General features: G+C 61.7%; 7 protein-coding genes across 7 annotated transcripts; 4 read left to right on the top strand and 3 right to left on the bottom strand.

Annotated features, from left to right (window-relative positions):
• Window positions 1-178: 178 nt before the first annotated feature.
• Window positions 179-1,957, top strand: qa-y_2 (Quinate permease). The gene is made up of 2 exons (XM_062773679.1): window positions 179-366; window positions 404-1,957. Exons 1-2 carry the CDS (start codon window positions 200-202, stop codon window positions 1,911-1,913), a joined length of 1,677 nt encoding a protein of 558 aa, XP_062629663.1. The 5' UTR covers window positions 179-199; the 3' UTR covers window positions 1,914-1,957.
• Window positions 1,958-2,452: 495 nt separating this feature from the next.
• Window positions 2,453-3,735, top strand: RTA1_1 (Protein RTA1; the record flags this gene model as incomplete). The annotated part of the gene is made up of 7 exons (XM_062773678.1): window positions 2,453-2,545; window positions 2,620-2,722; window positions 2,772-2,920; window positions 2,962-3,082; window positions 3,140-3,299; window positions 3,354-3,473; window positions 3,516-3,735. 7 exons carry the CDS (start codon window positions 2,453-2,455, stop codon window positions 3,733-3,735), a joined length of 966 nt encoding a protein of 321 aa, XP_062629662.1.
• A 296-nt stretch (window positions 3,736-4,031) lies between these two features.
• SPCC4B3.06c (NAD(P)H-dependent FMN reductasec) lies at window positions 4,032-4,706 on the bottom strand (the record flags this gene model as incomplete). The annotated part of the gene is made up of 1 exon (XM_062773677.1): window positions 4,032-4,706. One exon carries the CDS (start codon window positions 4,704-4,706, stop codon window positions 4,032-4,034), a length of 675 nt encoding a protein of 224 aa, XP_062629661.1.
• A 694-nt stretch (window positions 4,707-5,400) lies between these two features.
• USP48 (Ubiquitin carboxyl-terminal hydrolase 48) lies at window positions 5,401-9,167 on the bottom strand. Its single transcript, XM_062773676.1, has 13 exons — window positions 8,846-9,167; window positions 8,697-8,804; window positions 8,302-8,657; window positions 8,121-8,263; window positions 8,043-8,074; window positions 7,717-8,004; window positions 7,618-7,658; window positions 7,259-7,583; window positions 6,392-7,224; window positions 6,229-6,348; window positions 5,821-6,191; window positions 5,585-5,646; window positions 5,401-5,551 (listed from the first exon to the last, which is right to left on the bottom strand). Exons 1-13 carry the CDS (start codon window positions 9,143-9,145, stop codon window positions 5,537-5,539), a joined length of 2,994 nt encoding a protein of 997 aa, XP_062629660.1. The 5' UTR covers window positions 9,146-9,167; the 3' UTR covers window positions 5,401-5,536.
• Window positions 9,168-9,632: 465 nt separating this feature from the next.
• Window positions 9,633-11,020, top strand: LOC62_05G007153 (uncharacterized protein). Its single transcript, XM_062773675.1, has 2 exons — window positions 9,633-9,886; window positions 9,975-11,020. Exons 1-2 carry the CDS (start codon window positions 9,829-9,831, stop codon window positions 10,643-10,645), a joined length of 729 nt encoding a protein of 242 aa, XP_062629659.1. The 5' UTR covers window positions 9,633-9,828; the 3' UTR covers window positions 10,646-11,020.
• Window positions 11,021-11,293: 273 nt separating this feature from the next.
• Window positions 11,294-12,629, top strand: LOC62_05G007152 (uncharacterized protein). The gene is made up of 2 exons (XM_062773674.1): window positions 11,294-11,431; window positions 11,480-12,629. The coding sequence occupies exons 1-2, from the start codon at window positions 11,326-11,328 to the stop codon at window positions 12,037-12,039; spliced, it is 666 nt and encodes a 221-aa protein (XP_062629658.1). The 5' UTR covers window positions 11,294-11,325; the 3' UTR covers window positions 12,040-12,629.
• A 71-nt stretch (window positions 12,630-12,700) lies between these two features.
• LOC62_05G007151 (uncharacterized protein) lies at window positions 12,701-13,193 on the bottom strand (the record flags this gene model as incomplete). Its single annotated transcript, XM_062773673.1, has 2 exons — window positions 12,701-12,913; window positions 12,981-13,193. 2 exons carry the CDS (start codon window positions 13,191-13,193, stop codon window positions 12,701-12,703), a joined length of 426 nt encoding a protein of 141 aa, XP_062629657.1.
• Window positions 13,194-16,354: the final 3,161 nt, after the last annotated feature.

The raw sequence follows: 16,354 nt of genomic DNA, 5'->3' as shown, positions 1-16,354 counted from the left end.
GTGAAAACAGCAAGTCGCCGTGCCGTCGCTACGCCGCCCACATGTCCCACATGGGCAAAGACCGGCCGACCTCTGTTCTATTTTTCTCGCTGACGGTGCCCCTGCGGGGGTTCGGGGTCGTCATGCAAGGGATATAAGATGATGCTAGGCGGGGTGAGCCTGGCCCCGCGCAGTTTTACAGCACTCTCTCTCTCACACCATGGGCAGCAGCAGCAGCAGCAACCACGACGACGCCCGCAACGACGTGTTCGACGTCGACGCCCGGCGCGAGGCGCTCGCTGGCCCGTCCGGCGTCGCGGGCCTCCTGAAGAACAAGCGCCTGTTCGGCATCTCGATGGTCACGGCCCTCGGTGGACTCAACTACGGGTGGGTGGTGGTCTCGCTTGGCCTCGCTGACAAGCAGCTATGAGCAGGGCGCATACGGCCAGTGTCTCGTCATGCCGTCGTTCGCGGCCCACGGCGCCTTCCACCGCATCATCAACGACTCGGGGTACAAGGGCTGGACGGTCGCTATTCTCGGCCTCGGTGGCTGGGTCGGCGCGCTTATCAACGGCTACTGCTGCGACCGCTTCTCTCGCCGCTGGTCGATCCTCGGCGGTGCGCTCGTGTGTCTCGTCGGCGCGATCCTCACCGCTGCCGCCGAGAACGCGCAGATGATCTTCGCGGGACGCTTCTTCATCGGCCTCGCGGTCGGTTCGCTCTCCACCGCCGTGCCCATGTACAACAGTGAGATCAGCCCCGCCGAGGTGCGCGGCACCATGGTCGGCACATGGCAGCTGTCGGTCACGCTCGGTATCATGATCTCGTACTTTGTCGGCTTTGGCACCAACTACATCTCCAAGACCAACTCGGTTGCATGGCGCCTGCCCCTCGCCATCCAGTGTGTCCCCGCCATCGGCCTCGCGATCGGCGCCCTGTTCATCCCCTACTCGCCCCGATGGCTCCTCAAGCACGACCGCGACGAGGAGGCCCTCCAGGTCCTCGCCCGCGTCCGCAACAAGTCGGTCGACGACGAGGTCGTCCGTCTCGAGTTCCTCGAGATCAAGGCCGACGCGCTCTTCGAGAAGGAGACGGCCGCCGAGAAGTTCCCCGAATACGTCAACAAGCCCTTCATGATGCAGGTCGCCCAGATCAAGGCCCTCTTCACCACCTGGCCCATGTTCCGCCGCACCGCCATCACCTGTCTCATGATGTTCTTCCAGCAGATGTCGGGTATCGACGCCATCGTGTTCTACGCTCCCATCATCTTCCAGGGCCTTCAGCTCGGTGGCACCGCTGTGTCTCTGCTCGCCTCGGGAGTCGTCGGCATCTCCATGTTCCTCGCCACCTTCCCTTCTCTCTTCATTGTCGACAAGCTTGGCCGTCGTCCTCTGCTCATCGTTGGCGGTCTCGGCATGTGCGTCTCGCTCATCATCGTTGGCGCCATCACTGCGCGCTTCCAGCACGACTGGACCAAGCACACTGCCGGAGCGTGGACGTCGGCCGTCTTCATCTGGCTCTACATCGCCCACTTCGGCTACTCGTGGGGCCCTGTCTCGTGGATCGTCATCTCCGAGCTCATGCCCATGTCGGCGCGTGCGGCGGGTACCGCGCTCGGTGCCTCGGCCAACTGGATGACCAACTTCTGCGTCTCGCTCATGGTGCCCCCAATGCTCGAGCACATCACCTACGGCACCTACCTCTTCTTCCTCGGCTTCATGCTCTTGGGTGTCGCCTACGCCGTCTGGCTCCTGCCCGAGACGCGCAACGTCTCCCTCGAGGCCATGGACCGTGTGTTCAAGTCGTCGGACGCGACGCGCGACGCCGCCGTCATGCACCGTATCGTCTCGCGCCTGCAGGCCGAGTACAAGGGCGAGCTGACGCCAACGGCGTCGTTTGACAAGAGCAAGGTGGAGAAGGTTGAGCAGGTTTAAGTGTATACTATGTACAGTAGATACAGTAATGCAGTGGTTTGCGGGACCAAGACCATGTGGCAGAGGAGTAAGAGTGGGAGGAACGCTGTTTTTTCATCTGATGTCGCGCCACATTCCGGACAGCACCGCCACTCTACGTCAACTGCGCGTCGGCGCCCCACCTTCGGTCGCGTTTCGCTACCGACAGAGAGTGAGTGCCCCGCGCCCCACCTGTCTCGCACACGCGTCGTCGTGTCGTGGCGTGTACATAGGACGAGGCTCGAACTTGAAGCCCTCTTGTGGAAGGATGGTATGGAACGATCTTGCTAAGGAGGGGCGCGTGCGCTGGATCCCACTTCGGCTCCCGTCACTCGCCCCGCATCGCATTACACAACCTCGGCGGGGTGATGCCGCACATCGCGCCTATGCGTCGCGCCGATGCGATGCATCGCCAAGACAATAACATGTTTGGTTGGTGAAGCGTGGAGCGTGGCGGGCGGAGGTACTTAAGCAGTCACCAGTTGCGGCTGCTGGCGGCTCGACAAGACAACCAACTCGCCATGACCTCGCGCTCGTTCTCGCTCCTCGTCGTCCTCGCTCTCTTGCTCGCCGCTGCCCCCGCAGTCGCGCGCAACTGCTCGGCTGACCCCTACGTGAGTGACTGTCCCTTTCCCGACTGACGCGCAGCACGATCCCAAGCACGACGAGTAAGTGCCCTCACTCGCAGCCACTAACCACCAGCTGCAACGCCTACGGCTACGTCCCGAGCCTGCCGCTCAACATCCTCGCCGTTGTCCTGTATGCGCTGTGCGGGATCGTCTTTGTGATCAGTGCGCTCATTCGCTCCACTGCAGCAGCAGCACTAACCCGCCCGCCCAGACCACATCCTCTTCAAGGGATGGTACTTCCTCGCGCTCACATTCGGCACGTTCATGATGGCTGCCGGTATCGCGATGCGCGTCGTGTCGTACTACCGCCTGCAGTGGAACGCGGGGTTCATTATCATGCAGGTGCTGGTCATCCTCAGCGTGAGTTGCAGCGCCTGGTGGCACATCTGACCTGACCCCAGCCATGCCTGCTCATTGCGGCCAACTACATCCTGCTTGGTCGTATCGCGGGCCACCTCGACGCGCAGAAACACATGTTCATTCGGCCCAGCCGTGTGTCGTGGGTCTTTGTTATCTCCGATAGTGAGCACCGCACCCAGCAGGCCCCACCCATGCGAGAGAAACCGCTGACATCTTCAGTCGTGACCTTTTTGGTGCAGGGCGGCGCGAGTGGCATCGCGTCATCGGATAACAAGAATACGGCGAACGTTGGAGAAAAGATCCTGCTCGCGGCGCTCATCGTGCAGCTGGTCAGCTTCCTCCTCTTCACCTTCATGTGGTGTCTGTTCACGTACCGCGCGTAAGTTGCGTTTACCCCCTTCACGTGCGCGGCAGCGCTGACGCCCCGTCCCAGCTGGCGCGACCCCGTCCTCTGGGACCTCGACTGGTGGAAGCCGCTCAACTGGTTGCTGGGGTTCAACTGCGTCATGTTCCTCATCCGCTCCATCTTCCGCACGATCGAGTTCGGCGAGGGGTGAGTACATTGGCTGCAGGAAGGGCTGACCCGCGCGCGCAGGTGGGACGGCAAGCTGCGTACCCACGAAGCCTACTGGGCCGCGCTCGACTGCCTCCCCATCTTCCTCGCCATCGTCCTCTACACGTGGTACTGGCCCAGCCGCATCCTCACCCCCGCGACCAAGGTCGTCCCGCAGCAGGCCATGTCTATTCCCATGGAGCAGAGCAGCTACAAGTCTACCGAGACGGCCGAGGAGCCGCGCGGGCGCCTCTGGGCCTAGCCGCATTGCGACTTCACCTCACCCACTCCGTTCGGATCGCTCGATCCCGTCGCCAGCACCCGTCCTCCCATCCCATCGCAATGATGCCGAACAATGTTGTTTAACAGCTCCAATGACCTGTGTATAGATTAGACCGACCGCACCGTACCATGACCATGCAGAAATGAGCCGAGAGATCTCACCAGCCGACCCCAGAACTGCCCACGGGTCGTGGCGAGCACCTTGTTCACCTTGCTCATTACATGCTCGTACATCCGTCGTCAACCCGTCTCTATGTTGCTCTAGATAACCACCTCCTACTCGTCCCAATCCCTGTCCCGCTCATCCCGCCAAGCCTCAGCCTTGCGTACCAGCTCGGCAAGGAGCGCGAGCATCGGCTCATCATACACGGCAAGCCACGCCTCGTCCCCGCGCACCCAGTGTCCCGTGCTCAGCGCAGGCCGGAGGGCAATCTCGACACCCTCGTCGCAGAGGTCCATGCCGAAGTTGCGCCCGATGATCAGCCGCCCGTGCTCGGTGAGCGTGCCGCCGCCGCCACCGCCGCAGGTGACCAGGGCCGCAGGCAGCCCCTTCCACTCCCAGCAGAGCTGGTCGAGCGCGTTCTTGAGCGGGGCGGTGATGGAGCCGTTGTACTGCGGCGCGAGGAACAGCACGGCGTCGTACGACACCACAGCGGCCGACCACGCCACGACAGAGGGGTGTGTATACGTGTCTGGCAGGCGCGCGCGGTCGCCCCCGGGCGGCTTGTGCGTCGCCGGCGTGCCGATGATCTCGAACGGGAGAGGGTGGCCTGCCGCGGTCGACTTGGAGAGGTGCACGACCTCCACTTCGACGGTGGGGAAGTACCGCCGTAGCAGGTTACGCACGTACGTGCCCAGTCCGGCCGTGTTGGACGGCTCGCGCGTCGAGCCGAGCACGATGGCGACGCGCGGGCGCGTGTTGCGGAGCCGTGGGGAGGGGTGGATGCGCATCGCGGGGGTGGCGGGTTGGGGGTCGGGTCACCGCAGGTCGTTGCTGGCTGGTCTTTTTCGCTCGTGTCGCTAGCTGAGCCGTCGTACAGTCGGATATAGTCGTTGCGTCGCTGTCGCTACGTCGCTCAGCGTCGTCTCGTCGTCAACAGAGTCTTCTCAACACTAAACGCAAACCTCGCCATCCACGTCCCACGCTTGTTGGGTTGGCTTAAGTAACTTTGCAAACCCTGAAAGTCGCCATTCTAATCTGATAACACGACGCCCAGCGGGAATCAAGTCCGCGCCGTCGTCGGCCGAAATACCCCCGTGGGCGCAGAGTCGGCGCGCGGCGCGGCGGTCGGATGCCTGCACGCGTTGCAGCCTGCAGCAGCCTCGGCGTCTTGGCTTTGCTTGGCTGGTCGGCCTACGCTTTGGGCAGGGGGCAGAGGTGAGGTTGGGAACTCTGCTGCTGCTCTCGCTGCGCTCGGGCGTTGCGGCCGCCTGTATGCTCTCGGGCGTCGGCAGACCGCGCGGCCGCTCGCGTGGTGTCAACTGCGAGGTGTGCGAGGTGCTTGTCAGCGCGCAGCCCAGGTCTATCCTTGGCTTATGCCTTGTCATCCGATGGCCTTGCACGCGGGTCATCCTGGCCTGGAGGCCATGCCATGCGGCCGAGCACGGATATCGCCGCCTGCAGCTTCCTCCGTCCGTGGTAGTCGGCACATGAATGCATGTTACAGTTGATCATCTGGGATCTGGCTATGGCCTACATACAGCTTGGTATGGCGATGCTGGGGATTGTTTGTTCATGGTACTAGTGATGATGATGGTATGTTACACAGTGTTGCGACGGCTCATGATAAGAAGGCCTGGTATCAGCACGAGTTCAGCCGCTTACGCACCGTTTCGCACACGATACACATCTCGGCGTCGGGTTCGTTTGAGTATGTGCAGGCGGGGCACGCTGGGTGTGTCAGCGGTACGCGTTGCTGCAGCAGGAGCGGGCGAGCGAGCCCTTGTTGACGGCTGGTGAGCTGAACGAGCGCGGCCGTCTGAGTCAAGCCGCAACCAGAGCCGGCCCACAGCTCCTTGTCACTCCCTTGTCACTCCCCCACCTCCCATCCTCTGGCCCACTCACCCAGGCGGCCGACGAGGGCCGTTCCTCCAAAGCCCTCTTCCCCGGCCGCTTCAAAGTCCTCAACCTCGACAATCTCGACAACGTTCAGGTGGTCGCCCGCCAGAAGACCAATCGATTCGACCGTCTCGTCAGACGCAAGCTCACGCCCCCGGTAGTACAGCTGTTGGTGGAGCGGACCAACTCCGAGAATCGGATACAGCTCGACCTTGATGTCCTTGACACTCGTGTTCTTCTTGACATCCAACTGCGTCTGCTTGTTACGCGTCGTGCCGATGCGGCGGCTGCGGGTCGAGGACGCTGACTTCGTTGCCGTCGGCACGGTGTCCAATCCCATGACGATAGTAAGCTGCATCTCCTCAAAGTTGGACAGCCTGGCGTCAGCACACATCATCCTGACACTTTGCCTACCTCTCTTTGCGACACTCCTCGCAGGTCGCCACGCTGACCTTGTCGATGCTGCATGTCTTGCCCTCCGGCGGCGCCGAAGTAAAGACCGCTGTGATCGCATCCTGCGGGTCATGGCCATACCTGGAATGCGTCAGAGTCGCATCGGCGGCAGCATCACACTTACAGCTGGCACAGTTTAATCCACCCGTCCTCAGTCATATAGTCGCGTGGTTCGACCTGGGGGTCAAAGTCCAGGAGGTTGTGACGACAGAGTTCAGGTTCCAGCTTGGCCCGTGGTCCGGTGTTTTCGAGGTAGCTTCGCCAGACGTTGGCAAAGTTCTTGGGCATCATGTAGTTGGGGACGTCGAGAATGCGCCGCATGTTCAGTTGACTCTGGAGCGACTTTTCCTCCTTGACTTGCAGTTTCCATACCTTCCGAGCTTCAACGTTGGCTTGCGTCTTGGCTTCGCAGGTGTCGCAGAAGTCTGAGCCTTCAGCGTAGGCGTCAAACTCGCCAAAGATGGACCGCAGGAACATGAGGGCAGCACCAGAAGCCCAGATGACCTTCTTCTTGCCCCACGGCCGCCCGTGCTCGCAGAAGAGCGAGTACTCGACATCGCTAGGCATGGGGCTCGGTGTGGACAGCTCGCGCTTGCGCCAGTCCTTAACAAAGTCCAGTGGGACAGCGTAGCGATGCACGCCGTCGTCCGAGTTGTTGAGCTGGTCGAACTCGCGGACTTGTGCATTGTGGTCCGCCTCCTGCACCTCGTCGCTGAAGTGCGCCGCAACACATTCGGCGCAAATGTCGATGTCCCGGAGAGTCCTGTCCTCGGCAAGCTCAGCGCTGTATTCCTTGAGCTGATCGAAAGCCGCCTGCGAGATGAGGCGGAGGTCGCCAGCCTGCGCTGGGTCAATATTGCCATGCTCGCAAGTGACTCCAGTGTAGTCCCACGGCGAGTCGAGGTCACGCGACTTGATCCAGTTCCGAAGAGAATCTCTTGGAACGAGCTTGTCCTCCTGTCTGTCAGCCGCGCTTCTGCGGACAACTCACGCCTCTGAGCTGGGCCAAGACGCTGATCTTGGCAGCAAACAGCGCGTCAAACTCTTCCGCGATCGCGGCACGCCTTGGGTCGCGCTCATGAATCTCGGCTTGCATTGCTGCGTTCTCGGCGTCGAGGGCCTCCAACATTGACGCTGGCGGCTTGTCCTGTGGTGTTGGGTGCATCTCGCGCCGTTTGTAGACGAACATGTAGGCGTCCTTGGACACCTGCTCCTCGACGACGTCGGGATCAAGTTTCAGCCGCTTGTTGTTGGCTTTCTGCCGTTCGGTGAGCTTCTCGACCTGCTCATCCGAGGTGAAGAACCACTCTTTGAGGCTGGGGTCAGCTTGGCCAGTTGAGGCGTACTCACTCCTCGTCGTAGACCTCGCAGGTGAAGTGGCCGTGGAATGCCTGTGAGGTGAGGACTGGTTGCGGGGCGGGTCGTCCTGTCAAGGACAGCCACACTTACACTTGTACCCTGGTGGGAAACGACACCCCGAAGATCGTAGTAGTCGTCCCCGAGCTTGAGCTCTCGGGGGTAAGTTATGCTGGCCTTGCTCTTCTTCCTAGTCCCAGAGTTGGGGTCGTAGACGAAGCGAAGGAGACTGAAGTGGAGAACTGGTGGCAGCTTCCTGAGAATTGTCGAGCGGGTCGCGTCCTGCAAGCTTTCGCAGTCTGGACAGCGGTACTGGTTTGAGCCGCTCAAAACCTCGGGCGTGAGCAGATGTGCCAGCCTGTCCTGCAGCGACTTCTTGTCCTGCGCGTCAGCTCGCGTGTGGCCTAAACAGAACTCACCTGGAGACTGATCTCCAGCTCCAAGAACGTGGCTGTTGTGTTGTCAGCTCCGGCCAAGGGCCTTGTGACCTAGCTCACATTGATTCCTTGACATGTAGCCGCAGGTCTGGCATCGCGTCTGATACTCGTACACTCCTTCAAAATGGTCGCTGACAAAGGTCTTGAGCGCTCCATGGCGCTTGAACTCGTCGCTGAGGAGGGACATGAAGAGCTTGGAGAATCTGACGGGTTAGCGCTTCGCATCCAGCTGGGGACCCACTCAGCGGCATCCTGCTGGTCTCCCTTGTTGAGGCGCAGCGCCTCGATAAGCGCTCCCGGGTCGACGACTGGCTTGTTAGAGTAGTGCATCATCGCAAAAATGTTCGCGAGATGATGAAGCGGCGACAGCGGGACGGGAGGCGTCGTGTTGCTTCTTCCAACCTCGGAGCCAGAGCCGCCGCCGATAGTGGTGCTGCTGGCACTGGAGCTTGGGCTCGCGCTCCCCGATGGGCCGTTGGCTTTGTGTGATCCGTTGGATTTTCGGGTACCTTGCAGTGCAGAGGCTGTTCCAACTGCCGCGTACACGCCGTTGCGGAAGGCCACGTTGTGGAACCACACCTGGAGGAAGGCGTTGGCCTGTGGTCGGTCAGCTTAGTTGCCCTTTGCCCAGCTTACATAGCAGGTAGCGCCGTAGTTTTTGAGCCCCGCAGGCCCATCACGGACGACAATTTCGGGACCAAGCTTGTCATCAATGTACTCCTGCCGGGTGCCGTCTGAAGCCCACTGACGCGTCAGCCCAATCAGCCCACCTTCCCCGGACTCACCTCCTTCGCGCCGAGATGATTCAAGCACCATGGGTTACTCTTGCACTTCTTGAGCGTACATGTCTCCTCCTTGAGGAACACGAGGGAAGAGTCGGAGCTGTTCCCATCGTTGACGGTAGCCGTTGCCTCGCGCGACGCCGCGTCAACGACGAAGCGGCAGGTTGACAGGCGTTGGTCTGGTGCTACACCTGCAGCTCGCCGCCGGTGCTCTGGTGTTATCTCCTCTATTCTCTTTACCTCGCGTCCCGCCCACGACCAGTCTGGCTTCGGGTGCCGTGAGTACCCCGACTTGGGCGGCATGGCGAGGGTTGATGGTGGTGAGGAGAGTGGTCGCGAGGAAGGAAGGACAATGATGAGGGCGAGTGAGTGTGGGGGGTAGTGGGGGAATGGCAGTCTTGCTAGTCTTTGGTTGATGACGCGGATCCACGTGAATTCCGCGTGGTAATCGCGTGCAAGTCATGTGACCTGACACGTGAAGTCTTGAGTTGTTGTGTACCTGGGTGGCGTTGTCCAGAAGAGCCCCTTTATGCGCCCACCCACCCGAGGTGCGTTATTAGTCAGGGGCAGAGACTGCCGTAGTGTACAATTCTGATGCCGCCGCCTGGGCAGTGCTGCGCCTTTGTGCCAAGCGTCACTCACTTTGTCACCCCCGCCGCCCGACCGAGGCCTAGGCCCCGCGGCAAAAGGACCAGGATGTTCATCCCGCCCAGCTCAATTCGGGCCAGCCTTAACCCAGCCTGGCCTTTTGCTGGCTTGCCGCGTCAATGTGGGTGTTACTAAATAGCCACTATTCTACATTTGTCAATCACTAAGCAAACACCACCACCACCCACGCAAAGACACCACACGACCCCATATCCCACCACCACAACCACCACTACCTACCTCTTACGCGCACGCACTTCCAAGCACACGCACTCGCACAACTTTGCATTCTCAATTTCTACAACCACCATCTCACCACCCACAACCACTTCACCACCATGCCGGCGTCGGTAGCAAGAAAATCCTCGTTTCCGCACGATGACAGCCCTCCACCATGTAAGTGACGTCGGGCTCCACTAAAACCTGCCCGCCTCCCACCCCACCCACCCGTTTTCGCTCGTCAGCACGCCGCTGACACCCACAGATGGCGCAACAGAAACAACGCCCATGCTGGGGACGAGCCCTCACGCTGCGAGTGCCAGCCCGCACCACTCGCGTAGTGGCAACGACTCTGGCGACAGCTCAATCTCCCAGTCGAGCCTGTACGCGGTGCGCCGCGAGCCACCTCGCACATGGACCGGTGTCCGGTTGCCTTCCTCGCGTCCGCCTCTGCCGTCGACTCCGCCATGTACCATCGCGCACAGCATGCACGGCATGCCTACCCCGCCGCTCTCCGACGCCGCGCCGAGCGCCAGCGCAAGTAACTACACGCCGTCGCCACTACAGCACCCGTTCCACCCGCCACATCACCACCATACACCGCCCCACCAGCAGGCGCCAAAACAGTTCTCGTACCACCTTCCCCGGCGATTCAGGCATGTTACCCCCGCGCCGCAGTTCCAGTGCCCAGGGTACAGGACGTATTATGCGGCGTCGCCGGCCGGCATCGAGGCGAACGTGATCCGGTACGCACACGAGCGCGACCTCGCCATGCACCAGTACGAGGCTGCGACAAATCGCGCGCTGGGGCGCTTCCTCACGGCCATTACGCTCGCGGCCCTCATCTACGTCGGGCTGGGCGTCCTCTTGCTCATCCTGCTGTTTTGGGCGCTGTCACTCGAGATTCCCGACGAGTGGCCTCTTCCGCTGCCCTGAGTGCGACGCCGCGGAAGTCGGAGCGGCAGAGTCGTGTGCCCACTCGACACTACGCATGGCTAGCGTCGCACGCGTTGTTTACGAGCGCGTCGAGCTCGGTCTGTGCACACCATGCACGCCGACAAGCACCTCCCCAACTTTTTTGCCCCGGATAGACGACTGAACGAAAGAACATTACGACGGTTCCAAGTGCCTGGTTACCAGGCTGTTGTTGTTGGAATGGCGGAGCGTCCCATCGGGCCGCCCGTCGCCCTGCCTGGACCAATACCCTACTCTGGATCACAAACCACATACCATATAGTCACGCACGGCTGTGCACATTAAACTCTTCCTCAACTTTGTCGCTTGTAGCCTCCATGCCATGTTTTACTATTGCCCTGTGGGGGTGGGTGGGGCTGCCTGCGCGGGGGGTCTGTGGTGTGGCGTGCTTTGACTCGAGCCCCGCGTCAATGACGCTCACTGCTATGGCCACGCGTCGTGCTTTGTTTGCCACCGAATACCCGCGGGTGCTAAATTTTCTAATCACCCGAGCCCGGATCCTAAATGGTTGTAATCGACCAGTGCCTGGAATGGTTGCGCGTCGAGAGTTGAGTCACCTCAGATTTGGACGTCACCACGAGGAGCCTAGAGCCTAAACAACTTGGATTCCTCTCTCCTCATCATCCTTCTTCTCCATCACAATGTCAAACCACGACACACCACCACCCCCACACTCGCACGAGCCGCTCAAGATCGGCTCGCCAAGACAGGAGCCGGACGCCGTACCCGCCGGACTCTGGCTCGCAGGTGAGGGGACCCCGCCTCCCTCGCCGCTTCCCATCACTAACACCCCAGGCCGTGCGACCTCGCCGACGCTTCCCAAGCCGCCTATCCACGCCTGCATCCACGACGCGGAGGCGCCGCACCGCCCGCCCATCGCGCCAATCATGACGCGCAGCTCCAACTCGTCCACCTCGTCACGAGGGAGCCCAACAACGCCGCCGTACATGCCGACGCCGCCGCCGGCCTCGCGCCCGCTCCCAGACCCCACAACGGCGCACTACGAGCCCTTCCCCGCGCGCGAGACGACCCCGCTCCTTCCTGCCACAGCGGCGAACGGGCACGCGCGCACCGACTCGCGCCACGCGCACTCGGCCGCCCGCTACGTCCACTGGGGCGGCGATGTCGAGGCCCGCGCCGTGCTCTCCAGCGCTCGCGAGTTCGAGATTGTGCTGCGCGCCCGCGAGCGTGCGATCGGCAAGGCGACGGTGCGGTTCTGGCGCACGCTGTTCGTGTCGTTTGCGGTCGCGTTCATGCTCGGTATTGTCGTGCTCAGCGTCATTGTGAGCAACGCGCCGCCCCCGCCGAATGGGCCGAGCCCGTACCCGTTGCCTGGGCCGGACAGGCCAACATGAGGGATGGCAAGCAGGACGGCGCGACGCCGAGGCGCAACGAGCCGACAACTCCCGAGGCCACACAGCAACGGAGCGCAGCGCATGCTGCGGAGCTCGACTCAGACACTGGCCGTTGCCCAGACTTGCATCTTGGGCCATCGCACCAGCTCGAGCCACCTACCTCTGGACCACGACTATCCACAGCGCCTATTCCCACCGAAGCTGTTAGCCCCGCCTGATTCCTGCAGGTGGAGACGATCTACTTGTGAACCTTCTGAACGAGTCGCCATTTTCGATCGTCGACAAACTAGCCCTGCAACCGAAAAACCACAGCAACACTTGCTCTTGTCTTGACGAGCGAACACGCCGCGAAGGCCTATACCCAACAAAAGCCGCGACAGCGCAGCGACCCAAGCATCCGAAATGCACCCACAAGAGCGCACGAGCAAGCACACACGCAGACAAGTATAATTCTAGAACGGATAGAGATATCACCGGGATTAACGAGGGAGAATGAAGAAGAAGCTATCACGAGGAGAACACGACTGAACATGTACTGCACATTCATACTTCTTGACACCATACCACAACCTATGATACATATGCACAGCTACGAGCCCCGCTGCAAGTAGTTTCGTTTTCCCAAGCTCACGCCAGCGCCCAGCGCCAGCACGGCGCGCACCTAGTAGTGATGTTGGTTCTGCTGCGCCTGATACCCGTAGTTTTGCTCGTGCCACTCGTTCTGCTGGCGCTGCTGGCGGTCCCACTCGTGCTGCTGGTGGATCATGTGGTTGTGCTGCGCCGAGTTGTCGTAGTAGTTGTGCGTAGCGGGGTACGACGAGCCGCCGCCGGTGCGGCGCGACGACGCGAAGGGGTTACGCCCGGTGAAGTGTTTCTGCGGGAGCGTTAGCGAGCGTGCTCGTCTGTGGGCATGCATGCGAAGAGCGAGGCCGCGCACTCACGATGATGAGCCCGATGATGCTCAGCCCGACGACGGCGCCGACAATGATCAGAACCAGCACCCAGATCGGCTGCCCAAAGACCTTGGTGTCGCGTTTGCCCCAGCTGTGGGTCTGGGTCTCGGCCTCGGCTTCGCTCTCGCGCGCGACGAGCGGGTGCGCCCCGGCGGCAGTGGCAGCGGCGACGGCGACGAGCACTCGGATGGCAGTAAGCATGGATAGAGCGATGTGCATCGCTCTTCCCCACGCGCCGAGTTGTTGTTGTTGTTGCTGCGCCGCGGCGCGCAACGCGTCCCGCACCCCACCGCGTCTTGCTTGTTCGGAAGCGAGACGTGGCGCGGGACGAGGTGGTGGGCGGTTTTTGTTATTTTCTGCGCTAGGATCCGCAATGCCAAGAAAACGGCTTGCTGCTGCGCTCGTGGCCACTGCCTGTTACCACATTTCGGCTTGCCGGGGACTGGAACGACACTGGGCACTGGGACGCTCCAACGCGCGCGCATCGCGTACTGGTCCAAGCATGAGTGAGCGCCAGCCAGTCATGGGGCCATGGACGGCCCGCCCTTGTGGCCCCAGCTACCCCGAATGCCAAGACTCGCGGCGTTCGGCGCCACCACCTCCGCCAAATGCCAAAGCCCAGACAGATCTCGCTCGTCGCTTGCTGCGCGCCGCCGCGGGGTCTAGGCCGGCAATGGGCAATGTGATCCGCAACAGTGGGGCAGACAGGAGGAGATCGCAGCATGCATTACTTGGGGTCATGTTTGCTCTCCTCCTCATCTCCTCTTCACTCTTCTCTCTTTTCTTTTCAAAGCATACTCTGCCGCTTTGCAGACGACGGGACGACAAGCCAGCCCAGATCCAGAGACGACGCCTGGCCCGTTTCAACGCGCCGCCAAGCGCCGCCCACCGTCACCGCCGTCACCGTTTCATCACTCCATTCCTGCCCCAACGCGCTGGGCGCGACGTCGCCGCCTACGCCGACGCAGACTGACTCGGGACGACTGCACGACGACCATCGTCACTGGCACCACGGCCGTCGTCATGGCCGCGTCGCCGCGCGTCACTTCTTCACGTGCCAAGAGATCCAGTCTGCGAGGCACTCGTGGTTGGCGCTCACAATTCCACGGCCCCACCCAGCATGCAAGCGAGCAGCACCAACGCCGAGCGCCGACACGACGCGACGAGCAGCAATGCAAAGCATGGCAATAGCAAAGTAAAGGCACTATCTCGTGCCTGCGGCGCTCGCTCGGTCAACCCTCGGTGAGGAGGGCTCGGACCGACGCTTGCTCAGCGGCGCTGCGGCGTCGTCAACGGCGATTGGCAAGGTATCGGGCGGACTTGCTCGCGACGGCGTAGGCTCAAGTGTGTGTCGCGCATACAAACCACCTCACAGCAGCCCATTCCATGGCCCGCTGGTGCAAGGCTTGGTCGGGAGGGAACCAAACACGGGATCCACGCCACGCAGCTTCCTCAGCTTACTCGACCTCGTCGGCCTTGGGCCGCCGCATCACCAACCTTTGCCTGGCATCCGTTCTGAGCGCCGGGTGGCCATGGAGGCCGAAGGAGAAGGCCATAATCAACGCGGGGGTTGGGAGGGGCTCCCACCCCGCACCTGCCATCATCGGTGTACCCCACCTCGGACGTCGGAGGCGGCACTCGACGAGCTCGACCACCTTCATCCTCAGCAAGAGCATGTCACGATGCTCAAGCACGACCGGCACCTCGCCTCGTGCCCCTCGCCATCACCACGCCATTACCACCACGGCGCGCCAGAGGTCATCCTGCTGACATGACGGGACGCACTGCCGAGCAGGCCCGTGCGGCAGCGACGACATGTGATTGATCGCCTGCGTTGTCGACACTCCTCGGCCGCGGTCGATTCGCCGATACACCAACACCCACACCCACGCCTAGCTTGAATCGACCCGACGAGGTACCAGACAGCTCGTCAGCAGGCTTCGTTCCGGGCGGCCGGGCTGCGTCGACATCGCGTCCACTGGGACGGTTTTAGAAATGACCGAGGGCACGCGTCTCGAGACCGATCCTCGATCCTCGAGGAGGCTATAACAGCCGGGGGTCATCGCTGTGGTCGTGCTGCTCTTCGTCTTCGCTCTACGCCTTGCATTCGCGCTTCTCTTCGTCGTCGCCGTCGTCACAGTGTTTGTTGACAATACAAATGTGGAAGGCCACGACATCAACCATGGGCATACAAATCAACCCATCTGCATAACCCCCACCAAGATACCCACGCGCAAGCCACATGCCTCGACCGCCGTCGTCTCCTGCATGCTCGACCGTCGGGCGTCACGCCAAGTACTCCCCCCTACACCACCTGGCGTCCACTCCTTCCCAGATCGGATTGCCCAATTCACTCGGCATTTCCGGGGCCGCCGGTTGATGACTTCCAATGTACCCGCGAGCCGTGGCTGATTGAGGGAGCGACCCCACAAGGTTACCACGTTGGACCGACGACGAATGCCTATCGGCACCGCGCTAACGACTAGGGATCTACCTGCTGCCGGGGCATGGCAATGATACGACGCGCGAGCTCCGCTCTTGGGCCCACTTTAGCTCGCCGCAGCAGGACCGAGCTCCGTTTAGCTCGCCGCAATGCCGCGACGCCGAGCCTCCGGCGGTGGTGCGCGAGCCCAAAGAGCCACTTGAAACGCCGAGGCCAGAGAGCGGGGCCAGAGAGCGAGGGCCAGGTGAAACCAGCGGCCCCGGCCACAAGCCGCTCGCACTCGACTCGACGGACCTCGTTCGTCTCTACGGACGTCTTGGTTGGTTCAGGCTGAAGCACTAGCGCCAGATTGAACCCACCTGGCCGTCCGCAGCAGCAGCGAGCGGGGCCACGGGCATTCCGTGGGAGGTTGGGGGTGGAGGCGTGGAGGAGTGGAGGAGCAACAACAACAGCCTGAAGCGACAAACCGACGGTAGCGACCCCCAACGACGGTGAGTCAGCGGTTGTGTGTGATCAAGACGAGCGTATACGGCCCCCGGCGCTGTTGCCCTCCGTCATGTCGATTAGATTGCATCGCAGTTAGCCGACTCGCCAAGAGTGTATAGCCTTGACCCGGTAAGTTGCATGGGGCGCCGGTGCACCAGCACATGACTGCGCGCGCGAATCCGTGCGAACCATCGAGCGGCGGCGTTTGGCGTTTGTGTTTGGCCGTCGCGATCAAGCCTCCCGAGATTATCGGCTCGCATGCCACAATGGTCAGTGCGACACGAATAGCACTCTACAGGAACCCAGCGGAACAGAGTGCAAACAGTGATCGTGTGCATGTGGGTCACTGGCTTCACTAGTGTACTGGTTGGTTGCATAGCGCAGCATGTGGTCGATACCGGAAGAGCTTCGCCATTCGGCATTGAGGCCGGCC

The sequence above is a fragment of the Vanrija pseudolonga genome, chromosome 5 (genome assembly GCF_020906515.1).
Source record: "Vanrija pseudolonga chromosome 5, complete sequence".
Taxonomy (NCBI): Eukaryota; Fungi; Basidiomycota; class Tremellomycetes; order Trichosporonales; family Trichosporonaceae; genus Vanrija; species Vanrija pseudolonga.
Note: the sequence above shows the minus strand (reverse complement) of the source record. Positions and strands in the feature narration are given on the sequence as shown.